The 14037-nt window shown below is 48.2% G+C and overlaps 3 protein-coding genes and 1 non-coding gene across 4 annotated transcripts; 1 reads left to right on the top strand and 3 right to left on the bottom strand.

The window, feature by feature from the left end:
* Nucleotides 1-2113: 2113 nt before the first annotated feature.
* Nucleotides 2114-2194, bottom strand: BDW43DRAFT_t58. Its single transcript has one exon. It is a non-coding gene; the product is annotated as a tRNA-Ser (tRNA).
* A 2315-nt stretch (nucleotides 2195-4509) lies between these two features.
* On the top strand, nucleotides 4510-7080 carry BDW43DRAFT_308767 (protein-arginine deiminase domain-containing protein; the record flags this gene model as incomplete). Its single annotated transcript, XM_032046566.1, has 2 exons — nucleotides 4510-4669; nucleotides 5246-7080. The coding sequence occupies 2 exons, from the start codon at nucleotides 4510-4512 to the stop codon at nucleotides 7078-7080; spliced, it is 1995 nt and encodes a 664-aa protein (XP_031902795.1).
* BDW43DRAFT_268703 (putative amino acid transporter) lies at nucleotides 6854-9301 on the bottom strand. Its single transcript, XM_032041144.1, has one exon. It carries the CDS (start codon nucleotides 9143-9145, stop codon nucleotides 7415-7417), a length of 1731 nt encoding a protein of 576 aa, XP_031902794.1. The 5' UTR covers nucleotides 9146-9301; the 3' UTR covers nucleotides 6854-7414.
* A 3171-nt stretch (nucleotides 9302-12472) lies between these two features.
* BDW43DRAFT_317901 (GNAT family N-acetyltransferase) lies at nucleotides 12473-13144 on the bottom strand (the record flags this gene model as incomplete). Its single annotated transcript, XM_032048610.1, has 2 exons — nucleotides 12473-12702; nucleotides 12757-13144. The coding sequence occupies 2 exons, from the start codon at nucleotides 13142-13144 to the stop codon at nucleotides 12473-12475; spliced, it is 618 nt and encodes a 205-aa protein (XP_031902793.1).
* Nucleotides 13145-14037: the final 893 nt, after the last annotated feature.

Genomic DNA, 14037 nt, shown 5'->3' with positions numbered 1-14037 from the left:
ATAGACTTGTGTGGTCTTCAGAATTTTCTGGTACACTGTACAGTGCACAGTCATGCAGTGGGCCCCAACGAAGCATAATGAATTTCTCTGACATCGCCACGGTTATCACCGAGCTGACGTCTATTACCAAGCCACATGGGCTCCACAATCATAGAGAGCGAGAGAAAAACAGCCTTTCCTGGCTTGGATAAGGCTGTCACGGTTTTTACAATTATGCTATTCCTTTAATAATGTACACACGTTGAGTTGTAAGGCTTGTTATTTATGGGCCATAGAAGAGGTCTTGCCTGTCTCCCCCTACGTCTGATTTCCGCTTCACAGGTAGAGCTTGGGCTAGATTCTAGGCATGTAGTAGACTGATGACAGAAGAAAGAAGCAAGTTCAATATTTTTCCTTTTTCCTTTTGTTTTACTCAAATTCGGGTCACCACGTCCCACGCTCCAGGGTTGGCTATTGACCATGTGAACGGCTAGTGGACGGACCGCATTTCTTGACAACATCCTGGACTTCCTAATGCTTGCTGATACTCCAATGAGGTAATGCCTCGTCAGTTCTACGGGAAAGGCCCGAGCGCCAATCACATTAGGAACGTACTCTGCATGTCTACAGTTATGGTAGACTGGTAGTGCAGAAGACCACCATTCCCAATTGGGCGGATGAAAACCCTGGATATCCCATGTCGAAACCCTTGTGGCGCACGTCACACCTTCAAAGCTCGTGAGAACCGACGTCAAGATATGGAATAACAAAGAAAGGCTTCACAGAAGCATTAGGTAAGACACGCTTTATTCTCGTCGAGAGCACTGTAGAGTGAAGTCTTCCTTCTACCAAAAGCCATGCGTTCCATCAGTACCCGCCACTCGAGTAAGAGCGGACAGACAACTGAAACATCACCCCAGACTCCCAATCCAGTCATCGTATTCAAAACAAGGGGCCTTAAAATGGTACAACAGATTGTGTGACAGGATCATAAGACCTTGGCATTAGTTGGACTTTGTAGAGGGGAGTCAGCTCCTGAAGTTCAGTTCTCTATGCAGTCATCCAGCCTAAGTCTTTGTTCCAAGTTCCCTTTTTATTATGGTGTGTTATGGCTTCTGTGGTGTAGGTTCAGCTGGAACTCGTTTCAGGATCATTGGCGTACTATTGATATCGAGGCTGCTTATATATAGTTACTAATAGAAATGTCTGCTGACAGTGTATTTCGGGTGTTCCTTTTCTAAATCTTTTGGTACTAGGTAGTTCCTATATTCCCTTTATGGTTGGAGGGAGGGGTGACTTTACGTGATGTTACTAATCCTGATCATTAGACTTTTTTCCCCCTGATCCAGATATTCCTGGGCCCATAAAATAGCCGACCCGACTGGCTTAGTGATACTAACAATGTGGATTCGAGCGTATAGCTCACTGTCCACTCGCAGAAGGGTCTTACTCGATTCTTAATACTATGGCCATCATCAATAAGGTTGCCACTTAAGGGCTAGCAGTTGAAGACCTAGAGGCATACGGTTGAATAAGGAACGACCTGTATGAAGCTGCTGGCCAAGCTTTACTTCTTGTTAACCACCCCGAAATTAACGGATTTGGTACTGGAGACGTCGCAATTGAGCACGGAGATCTTGCCATTGTCGCTGCTGGGGTCCCCCAGATACTTCTGATCCGAGCGGTACAGGGTTTGGAAGGAAGTAATTATCGAACATATTACAATATTGTTGGGAAGGCTACTATCGATAGTTTCATGAAAGTCCAGGTATCTGAACAACCGAACCCTTTATGGGCAGCTGTGGCGAGCAGCCATTCCACGAACTTTTAATATGGTAGTTGATGTCTGCTCTTGAACTATCGTAGGATCCTACCATCTCTTGTACCCTACAAATTCAAATAATCAGTAGTGTTGCGGTGTATCGATTGTGCATCTTCCTATGTTGAAAATGGATCGGCTCCAGGTATCCAAGTTTATTATGCAGTACGAGATTAAGCATTTATTACTAGTTACTCTTTGTGGCCCCCTTTCCTCATAATCAAAAGGTTCTTAAGGAATGAATTAACGAAAACTTGCCTATATAGTTATCTCGACAAAAACAAAAGTTCCTCCAATAAAGGAGGAAAAGGATGTCGTCAGCGAGAGGATTCGAACCTCTGCCCGCGAACGGAATTGATTTCTAGTCAATCGCCTTAACCACTCGGCCACACTGACTGTCTTGGAAAATTAAGTATGGTTTCTATTTATATAAAGGAATTTAGATTATTAAGAGTCCTAGCATTCAGACATCACCCGAGTAGTGGGCTACATGGAGACCGGTTATACCCGGTACCTAGATTAAGATTGGTTCTATTGTCAAGAAGCCAAGGCAGCATGGTGACACCGATGCCATTTCCTCGTACTTTGTATCAATCACGCCAATCAACTAGCCTTATATGGGTGATGCTATAAAGTGGGAGAACCGACTAGTGTTATAGAGAGCTTACTAGCCTAGAGCTAGCCAGCCATTGATCAACGCTGTAGGGACATATCTAGATCGTCTTTGTGGTGTGTTGCCTTGTTGGGCCGGAGATCTATGAACACTAGGTGGAACGGCTTACGCGCGATGAAAGAGATATCTAGGAAAGGTGTACTGATTGAACTGGATATCCTGCTTAGCTGAAAGACTCGTTTATTCTGTTTAAATGCGTCAAAAGTCGAGGTCGGGGTTGACTGGGATAACCCTCTAGAGTATCGGCTTCGGCTTGCAGCAAAGTGCATATGCATCGTATCACCTTGATTGCGGTAGTACTCGTTCCCAGTCGCGCGATCGGTCGAGCTCTATCTTACTAAGTCATGTTACATAACTATTCTATGCGTCCCCAATATTGGGGGACATGAGTAAGCGAGTAACACTGGTTGCCCATTTATACCAGCAATCTATATCTAATATATAGGGCGTTGACGCTAACAGGGCAATTCGAGTCTCAAGACAATTAGTTAGGAGATATGGCCCCTCCAGTCCATCACCCTAGTAGTTGCCTACCAGCAATCTGCGAAGAAGCCGAGGAGGTCTATGATGAAAGGTGGATTTTTACGAGCTCTACAAAAGCTTGACCTATCATTTAATCATCGCACCTATGCAGAGGAGGTGGATCCAGATATGTTTGCGCTAATAGTCAGCCTGATATGAACCTCTATAGCAGGGCACCAGTACTTCTGTATGCAACTCTGAACAGCAGTACGGCTCTTTGTCGCCTCTGCGATACTCACGAGGACTTTTTCCCACTGAGGGGAAGAGCAGCAAAGGTCATCAATCTTACTCGTGCTGAATAAACAACCATGGCCACTGCAATTCCCGTTCACCTGCCATGGTCTTATCACTACGGCCGCACCCTTCGAATCGGTGAATGGCTGACGGAAAACCCCAATACAGTCGTTAACTTCGAAAGGTCTCACGCGACGAGGCGAAAGCTGAATTCCCGTTGGAATCCATTGTCAAGGAGTTCCAAGTAGCTGTCAACAGATCTCCCAAACTTCGGATGTGGCATCTGTCACGCTCACCGAAGTGTCCAACAAGCCCCCATACATCAACGATCCAACCGGCACCAAACAGATCCTGTGTTTCGACCACCTCCTCCACATATTCAACTACAGAATGCAGAGCAGTGGAACGCCGAGGAGTATAACATTGGCCTTATCGGCTGCCCCTTCAAAACGCTGTGATGGACTGGCCCATGGCTACCCCGAGCGGATACGCGTTCTTCCTAAACGAGGAAGTGAACAACCACATGAAGAAGGTCCTAGATTATTGGAGGGATAAATTCCTCACACAAGACGCGTCCGCGGCCGTGCTCGCCGAGGAGCCTAACGGCTGGCTCTCCCCAGCAACGCGCAAGGTCATTGAAGATGACATCAACATGGATCCCAACCACACGTAAACCTTCGAGGAGCTCAGACACAGCGCGGAAGATGGTCCGCACTGGGACTTCACATCCTGGAACGATTTCTTCACCCGCACGTTCATGGATTACGATAAGCTTCGTCCCGTCTACGCCCCGGACGATGACAACTGGGCCGTTAGCGCTTGCGAATCCAAGCCGTTTGCCCTGCAAACGAATGTCAAGGATTACGATATCTTCTGGTTGAAAGGCCAGCAGCACTCCGTTTGCGAAATGCAGGATAAGGAGGAGCAAGCGTCGGATTTCGTCCACGGGACAGGCCTTCTTGAGCGCAACTTCATGTCACCACTGGCATTTGCCTGTCAAGGCGACCGCCAAGAAGATTAAGATCGTTGACGGGGCTAAATTCTCTGCGCCGACGACTACCGGGTTCACTAATCCAGATGGGCCCCCAATCTGGCGGCTCCGGATCGCTCGCAGGGTTACATCATGCACGTTGCGACCCGGGCGACCATCTTCATCGAGGCGCCTGCGCCGATTGGACTGATGGGATCGTTGAGGTGGATATGGCCGATGTGTCGACCTGAGAGGTCACCGTCAACGAAGACAGCTGTGTGACTAAAGGTCAGGAGATCGGGATGTTCCATCATGGTGGCTTTCAGGAAGGATGTCAATCTTATTTGGGTTACGAATGCGTTTCCTGAGGTGAGTTCGAAGAATCTTCCCTTGCCCGGTCCGTTGGCGTATGTTTCGAGTGCGTCGGATGCTTCGGGGTCAGTGGGACATGGTGCTGGGGAGCGTAGTCAGCGTAAGGGCCAATACTGGAACCATCATCCCGGTGGAACTCCCCAAGGAAACCCCTGATCATGGTGGGCATAGAGAGCCTTATAGGCGAGGGGGATATGGTGGTCACCGCAGAGGTGGATATCCGGGGCATCGTCATAATTCCCCTCTCCCTATTGGACACACGGGAAATATGTTATCTATCTTGGTTTGACTGACAACTGTGGTTGGTGTGGAGTGTGCCTACGTTATGGATTCCATGACTTTGACAAGTATACACACATTTTGGCACGAGTTTAACCCAGCATTCCAGCCAGAACTTTATCGAACAATGGTAAAAGAGTATGACGCAAACTTATCATATGAAGACTCGTATGGTGTGAACCCTACTAATGTGCAATAGAGTACTATAATATTACCCCGCATTGGCCTCAGGCGTCTTGCTATATCCATTTCCTCCATGGAATGACACGGTCGACGACTAGGCTAAGATCCAACCATATCCCAAAATAGCAGCGACTGCGCAATTGAAGCCGTCCGTCGACACCTCCCCATGTTTCACTCCGCTTCTCTACATATATACCTAAGTATGTGCATACAGGATATGAAATTACCAGGGAATATCGGACCAACAAATCAGTGGCATCCCTCGCCCTCTGCGGCACAGGTATTGTCTTCCAGGCAGATATCCGCGCCGACAGTAATCGAGATGGCCGAGTCGACCTCACCGGCGAGACGGACCTTAAGGATAAACTGGAGTGGTCCAATACTGCCGGAGCAATATTCCTAGCTAATATAGGGGACACAGACCGTCGCTGTTCCAAAATAGCACTACAGGGTCCTCCGTTGTCTAATGACGCGTTGGCTGCCTGCCATGATGCATCGGATGATATCCAGCGGTCTCCGGACTATCTAGCGCCGCTTCGTACGGTCCCGATAACTCACTTAGATCCAGATGCCTGGGGAACGGTAAGTATCCACCAGGAGATCTCGCGGAAGAATGTCCGGATCTTCCGACGGGAAGGGAAAGGGTGGGTGATTACGGACAACGACCACCGATTCTCTCAGGGGGACCTCGAACGGGGTCTTCAGCTGGGAATCGATGCTCGGGATACGCGCAGACCATTTGGCTGGGATGGACGAGTCGAGGTTCAATTTCATGTGCAGAATGGACGGTTACATTCGGACGACTACGTTCGGTTACGTGTGGCCCCTGTTCTTACGCATCATCATTTGCAACTTGCGGAGGAGTTTGTGGTCACGGCTGGGAATGAGTCGGTTACGCCTGATCAATTCAACTTTGTGAATGATATGCGAGCTGCTATTGAGGATACAGGTGTTGATAAACCGATCTTCTTGCTGGAGCATTCGGATGACGTTTGGGCGCAGGATATTCTCGAACCGGCATATACTAGTATGCCTGGACCTGATGGGATTGTTACCCTCCAGGTGATGATTCGCTCGGTGCAGCCGTCTCGTGTTGCCGGAAGACAGGTTTTTGAATACCTCCGCAAAACGGGCAGAGGTGCGGTGTATGGGTTCGTTGGTACGCGACTTGAAGTGAACTCGATGGGGAATCTGGAAACAATTCCGCCGTATACATGGGGAGGGAAATCCTACCCGGCTGGTCGTGTTATTGAAGGGGCTCATGGGTCTGTGCAGCCTGATATCTACGGGTATATTCGAGCGCAGGAGTTACAGGATCCCCTTGTCTTGGATGTCGACTGGCTTGCGGTCGGACATGTGGATGAGTTCGTTCAGTTCCTGCGCGCAAAGGATAGTCGACACGGTTGGGTGCTCTTCATTGCTGATCCCATCGGGGGTATTGAGATCTTGAAGAAGGCTGAGCGAGATGGATACGGAGATACCCCTGCCTTCTCACGCAAGAATGCAACGGTGATTCCTCCCAGTCCGCCTGATCCTTATGTGCCCGGGTACAGCATCAGTGAGTTGCTCGCGAAGCCCGATTTCGTGGAAAAGAACTATGGGTTTGCACAACGAATTGAAAAGGTTCAACGGGTTCTTCAAGAAGAGACCGGGGTTCCTGATAGTGATATCTACAGATTGCCGAGCGTGTTTGAAACAGGTGTCTGTTGGGGTTTGGACGAGGGCGTCCTCCCTGAACGAAACTGCAGTGATGAGCATGCTGCTGCTTTGTATCCTGGAGTCATTAACGGCCTTGTCTTGAGTGACTCGCAGTACCTGTCCCCGAATCCGTGGGGGCCGGTCATCAGCGGGGTTGATATCATGGTTGAGGCCAGCAATGCGGTATACGGACGCATTGGATATCAGGTCACGTATATCGATAATTGGTATTCGCATCATCGGGACGGCGGGGAGGTTCATTGCGGTACTAATTCTATTCGCACTGTGTCTGAACCATGGTGGAGGGAGGAGGGTCATTTGGGGAAAGGATCACGGCATGACGAGCTATAGGATGTATCTCGTTCAACATGAAATGGGGGATGTGTAGGAATCATGAGATATGGTGTTTACATACAAACTACGAGTGCAGGTGAACAGAGCAAGCTATGGCATTGGTACCTCTTATAGGATCTATAGATTCACAATCCCAACATAGTAAAGTGATAGCACCCCGATATTTCACTTTTTTTTTTTCTTTTCTGTTTATTTAGTTGTTGTGTCATAATCCTGTCCGTTATGCATGGTGAGGGGCAGTGAGGATAAATTTGGATGCAAGATGGGCCCCACTCTATATCAAGTTCGAAGCAATGATTCATACGATCAACCCCCTACCAAAAGAAGTCCATCACATACTCCCTTGGATCCAAACAGCCAGCGTAGCTATGGTAGTGTAGACCATGAACACGAATCCCAGAGACATCATAGCGATATCCCCCCGTTTCACCCACGGGGACTCCGCAACTCCTTTCCAATGCAAATACGCTGGATAAATGTATACCAGTGGAACACACGCAAACGATCCAATGATCGACACAAACTTGTCCAAATCCCCCGCGCCGACGGAAGAAATGAACCCACAGCACAACACGAGGAACATCCGGAAGATATTTTTCTTCCATTTGATCGACGGGTCGCCTTTCCCCGACTTGTGACCGAAGAGTTTGCCCTCCATGATGCGCGTAGCTGGGAACAGCTGGATGGGCGCCCCGACGAGAATTGCCAACGAGTATAGGAACTGAATCGTATTGACGAGTCGGTCCGTTTGCGGGAAATTACTAAAGATCTCCGTCTGGGTCCGAACCCCAAATGTCGCATAGGACAATGCGCCGACCGCCGTGAAGAGAACAGTGATAATCATCATCACTAGATATAGAAGGCGGTCGAAATGCTGCGGCCGTCTCATGGACGACTGGATGGGCAACACAAGTCCGATCCCTTCGAATGTGAAGATCGACGAACCGATGGTCAACGTAAACGACTTGGGGTTGAATAGCTCCACGGTCGGATCGATCCCGGGTCGCGATGCGAGGGTTGCAATGGCATACCAGTAGATATACCCCAACCCCAGGAGAATGAACGCATCGGCAAGCAACGCCACTGGACCGAGCTTGGAGATGTTCCGGATCCACGCCAAGGGGATAAGCACGACTAGTTGCAGTAAGATCAGGCTCCCCGTTGAAATATCGGTTGCCATCGCCTGTAGGAACGCTTTTAAATTTTCCGCGGTGAAGATAAAACACGTACACACGAAGCCCATCTGCGAGATGACGATGGATGATAGGATAAGGGACCTAAGCTTAGAACCAGCAATCCGCTCCCCAATTTCGCCATAGCCGCCACCATACTGTTGACGACACTGGAGAAGGAGGTGAAAGCAGACGGTGGTGATCCCCGCAACCAACACCAGCGTTACCGAGGAAAAAAGGATCCCGCCATTACGGAACGCCCTGGGTAGGAATATAATTCCTGTACCAACGAAGGCTTTTAGGAGCGTAAAGAATGTCTTCGTATTAGACGCGTCACCCGGACGGCCGACTCGAGAGCGTCTCCGGGCCCTCAACAGGGGAGTTTGCTCTGAGGGTGATCTCCTGCTTTCCCGGTCTTCGCTCGTTACCGAGCCTTCTTCGGTCTCAGCCAAATCTTCTCCAGCAAAGTTCCCATATAGATCCAAGAAATCGAGGAAGGACGTCGTCACCCCGGGATACTCGAAATTCCCGTTCTTGTGCTGTTGCACGAAATGACGACGGAAACTACCGGGCTCGAGAGCTGCAACGCCCTCTTCGATTGCATCTTCGGGGACCCGTAAGGGAAAAGAAAAGCTCGCGGCTCGTCTATCGAGCTTCGCTTGCTTTGACTTGGCTTCGATTCGGTAGAGGTCTCGGTGTACATCGCCTCCTTGAAGCCAAAGGGACGAGTGTGGTTCGGTGGTATCTTCGACATCACCACCAGAATCTTCCGGCGGAGTATGACTTTCCTCCTGAAATGAGGCAGTGAACTGAGGGTTGAGGTGCTGGGCCAGGATGGCCTCGCGGGCCTCCGGGTCCTGGTCTCGAAAGCTAAGGAACTGGTCCGACATGATGCGGTTAGGTAGTTACACGGCGGGTTTTGGAATGGACGACGGATCGAGGAATTCCAGGAACCGACGCGGGTGAGCGCAGTCACATTCTGCTGTTGAAGAACAGTGGGAGAAAAGCCTTTTTTTCAGGCGATAAACCGAAAATCTCAAATAATGAGGGAGTCAGAAGACGACGTCACTCTGCAGTCTCAACGGAATCATGCGCAGTCACATGATGCTATACGAACAAACAATCAAAATTCTTCTTCTCATTCTAGACTCCATTGGACTAAGCCTCTTCGGGCCCTAGCTTACCACGCTCTGTCATCACCGCTACTCATTGGCCGATCGGTTTGCACCAATTGCATCCATTGCACTCTGATTCCCATGATCCCCGTTTTCCCTCTTTCGGTAGGGCACGTGGACTATACAAGGCCCTGAACAACTGGCAATGTCTCGAGTATCTACAATGCTGTGGATATATCCAAACAGAATTCCTAATTGTATTACTTTGTAGTCCCTTGTGTCACCACAGATAGTCATATTCCCTCCGTTCCCTCCCACCAACTTCACACCAAAAAAATATACACATCAATCCCTTGCTTTGGTTTTGCGCCAATCTGCGAGACAACTCATACCAAGACAATAGACAAAGAAGACTTCATTGGAGCTCACGTCAATACGTGCCATCAAAGCAAAACGTACAGTTTTGGCTGGACTGATTCCCGAGGTTCCCGAGAAATGAATTTAGAAATGTTGATAAAAAGAGGTCTCAACACGAATCATAGGTACAAAGGTGTGGGCTAATTCAAACCACATCGTAGCCTAGAGACTACATTTGCCGTTAGTCAGTCAATAGCCATGATATCTCAAAATAGCGACACTAAGGGGCCTCAAAAATGACTAGAACTGAGTGACTATACCTCATAGATATACACAATCTAAAGGACTATCTCGGGTTTCCGTAAGGCCTGCCTTTTCGGTGATATATTATGTTCTAGGATAACAAAAATATCGCATGGCACTCTAAATATAGTGTTCTGGGACTGAATTGTTATTCAAAGACCCGTTGGTCTTAAATTTACGGATAAACAACAGGCATTCAAAAACAACCGGATAGCAATACCCTCAGGAAATGAGTATAGTAGGTACTAGCGACAGGAAGTGAGGCGTTATATCCAATGGCAAAATTGAGATTCGAACATACCATTCCCATTATATTCCCACGAATCCTTTTCGAGCAGTCAGTGCGAGTCAATCATACGGTCACCACAGACACATCAGTAATGATCGCATCCCTCTTTTGGAATCTTCGTCTGAAGCAAAAGCGATCGTGACGACACAGACTTAGGGACCCACGAAAATCAGGACTGATCGCAACATGACAGCGAAAGAACCCTTGGATCTGATAGATGGATAATGGATCCTCCTGCCCCATGGAGGAAAGGACAACACCAAGCCCACTTAGCCCGCTACCCCATTTAAATGTCCCTATCACGCACGCTATCAGGGGCAATGCCCCAGTTTGCTGCCATGTCCATACTTACAACCCTTGAATTAGTTATGGCATACATGTAGGATGACCACGGTGCGCCAAAAAAATAAGTCATCCGCGATAGGCAAAGTTATTGAATCCGAATCTGGCCAAAAGGCCTGGGACAAGATCTTTTACATCCTGTTCCAAGAAGCTCACCCCTCGCTAATCTTGACGCTGGAAGAAAATACTGAACGAAGACCAAGAGGCCGCGTGAGATCAAGGGGTCGGTGGTACTATCAAGTCAAACTAGTCGGAGGAATGCTTGCGAAAACCCTTAGGCTTGATAAATAGGTAAACTCCTAACGGAAGTCGAAAACCAGGCGACATAGCTTCCGGGGGGGAGGGGCGTGGGGTTAGCGCAGGACTCACTGGGAGTTGGGGCCATTATTACAATCTTGAAAGATACTTTCACGAAATTATTTTATTGTTTTCTTCTTCTAGTAGCCCATAGCTAGCTCGAGTTCCAATCTCATACATTGTTAGCCCTAATTGCTTAGCATCCTCCTCTTTCCCCATATCGAAGTAACGCACACATACAACGCAGTCGTACAACAAGCGAGTCACCCTATTGCATAACGTAATTGCCACCAGAATGTACGAAGGAAATGACCTGAGTGGCTCAAATGAGATGTCTTAAATCGCACCAACCAACCGTAATGGGAAATGGAAAGATGGACAATTGACCGCGGCGACTACCACTCCTCGAGGGTACCATCATTCCAAATGATGGAAGGAACGGCTAGAATTTGAGTAGTCATTCCCAATTCTTCAGTACCAAGTATGCTTCAATTCCGTATGGAAACTGGAATTTAAAAGGGGCTTTTTTTTCACGCTTTATCAGCTTGACTTGGGTGGGAATACACAAAACCTTCCCACATTAGCTATGCAATATCGCCAGTTACCATGTATCATGGATCAAGTGGGGCCTTGCTGTATGGATTCTTAGAGAGGTTAATGCAAAAAGTCAGACTGTGTTAATTAATTGTATATCTCCTCCCTAAGATACGGGCGATGTGCTCGGAGGGTATCCAGCTATCTGTCAATGTTGCTCCGGGCCACATGTGTAACTGAATGATTAACAGCATTGCAACTGCAGAATCATCTAAGTTACGTGTTTGAGAATGAGCTCCTTTTGCTCCTCTCACATTATATTCGAAAGGTATGGATGAAGATGCTTTCATTGCCGTTCTTTCCATTTGACACGATGGATCTGGATCTCTCGTCAAAACTGAACACCTACTAATCTACTAACTATAAGCACTTATGAGCAGCCCCCAGCCATCTAGGATGGTGGCCAACTGTGAGGAAGGGGTAGCGTGTCTAGGTCAGAGGTGAAATTGGGTGCGTCGCCCCGGTTTAAACACGAGCAGCATACTAACATCCTTGTACACATGCTAAATGCCATGAAACAGAAAGTTAGAACGACAGGAAACAGGGAGCCGGGTTCCTTGGAGCGTTGGTTGAAGAGTGTGCCATCTTGAAACTGGGTGTCACTCATAGGGAGAGTTCCTTTTCCTTTCGAGATATGAATATGAATTAGAGTTTGGTTACAACGATTCTTTGTGCACAAAAAGCGTGTTTGCTTGTAGTCAAATTTCACTCAAGAGAAAGAGGAGACAACTCAATGTAGGGCACTGAATTAGACAGGCTAAGAGAACAGCGTAAAGGATAAGGGATAGCGTGTGTAACAATAACGCTCGAATATATACGCCAATTTTGAAGGTTGTAACGCAGGTGAATGAGAACAAGCAAAGTAAGCTGACCATGTCGGGTATAAGTGGTTAGGGCTGCGCGGGAGTGGCAGGGTCGTTTCAGTTCATTAACATCGGCGCCCGGACCATGGGGCTGACCCCCTTTGGTGTGTCGTCGAGGCCGTCTAATAGCGAAAACCCGAACTTTCGATACAGTCCAGCTCCCTGATCACTCGAAGCGATATAGATAGCTGCCCCAGTGCGGTCGGCAAGAGCACATCCCCATTGTACCAAGAGAGAAGCAGCACCTTGCCGTTGATGATCAGGGTTCGTGGCCAGCATATCCAAATCTGCGTTTGCGTGGTTAAACAACGATTTACGCCTGTCAGATGAGGATCACCTACAGTAATGCTTGCGTCCTCGCATCAGATTTCTGCGCTGACACTCTATTCCCCCGAAGAACTGGTTACACAGCTCGGCATTTGACTCTGTATGCCACGGGGGGAATCGCTCGCCGCACGCATCCGGGTCCAGGTCCCATTTACCGTACGCGATAATCTCGTCAGGGTGAGCAGGATCGATTACTTTGAGGTATTTCTGAAATGGCCTGTTCAGGAGATCATAAAGAGTTGCTTTGTTCCACCAATCGCGCACGCCGGGAGTGTCAGGAAATAATTCGCGGTTGCCCGGCGTACTGAAGGCGCGGAACCAGACTGCGGTAATGTTGAGAATATCATCTGGGGTGATTTCCTCGAGCGTGAATTTGCACTGGGTGAGTCGTGGGGTTGCCATTTTCTAGGGTTATGCGCACTGCTAGGCCTTGCAGGAGAAGACAAAAGTAGGATGAACGTAGCATTTATCTAGCTCTTATATGTGCCATTTTCAAACATGGACAGCCAACATTGCGCCACCGGCCTAGAATAAATGACAAGGATAGAAGGGAACCTGAAAGCCGAACCATGGGCTGCCTTTTCCCGGTAGCACTCCACTTATAGTCTCCTCCCAAAGTCAATGATGTCAGGAACCGGCTTTTAGGTAGTATGTTCGGCTTCGCACCATAGGCGAGGCTTAGGGGAGAATTTGCTGGGTCACTGAATCAGGAACAAGTCAAGTTGTGTGTAAACCTTGCACAGGGCTGTTGCTAGACATGGCCTTTCTTGGACAATTTCTTGTAGCTTGGCTGATATGCTTCACCGGGATTTGAGACCGTTTTTAACAGCGTACAATCGCGAGGGGAATCATATGGTGGCAAAGTCCGGCTTTCCCGATGAATGGACCAGCATGATATGAAATCAAATAATTTGATTTGCCTTCGATCTGTTCCACGGATTGGGACAGATAAGTCTACTCGGGCGTCTCCGCTGAACCCACATATGTGACAGGTAACACAAGGTCTGTGTACTATCTTATTTAGCGCAAGACTCAGAGTCACATTAGCCTATTCTGTGATTCGCATAGTCTTCATGCAGTAAAAGCTAGAGATATAAGGTGTCCTCAAGATGTGAACCGATTATACCCGGGTTATTTTTATACACACCGAAGTCATTGTAATATTGTCTTACAACAGTGTGACAGTGAGACTTTCTTATTAGGGCAGCTCCTTTTTGTTTCAAGGTACGAGAAAGTCTGATCACCCTTATTCGAGGCATAAATCTAGTTTGCAGGTGGCAGGTTAAAATACATAC

The sequence above is a fragment of the Aspergillus alliaceus genome (genome assembly GCF_009176365.1).
Source record: "Aspergillus alliaceus strain CBS 536.65 unplaced genomic scaffold BDW43scaffold_10, whole genome shotgun sequence".
NCBI lineage: Eukaryota > Fungi > Ascomycota > Eurotiomycetes > Eurotiales > Aspergillaceae > Aspergillus > Aspergillus alliaceus.
Note: the sequence above shows the minus strand (reverse complement) of the source record. Positions and strands in the feature narration are given on the sequence as shown.

Bases quoted from the DNA above. Each gene is read 5' to 3' on its own strand.
- BDW43DRAFT_268703 (XM_032041144.1), bottom strand. From the start codon at position 9,145: ATGTCGGACCAGTTCCTTAGCTTTCGAGACCAGGACCCGGAGGCCCGC.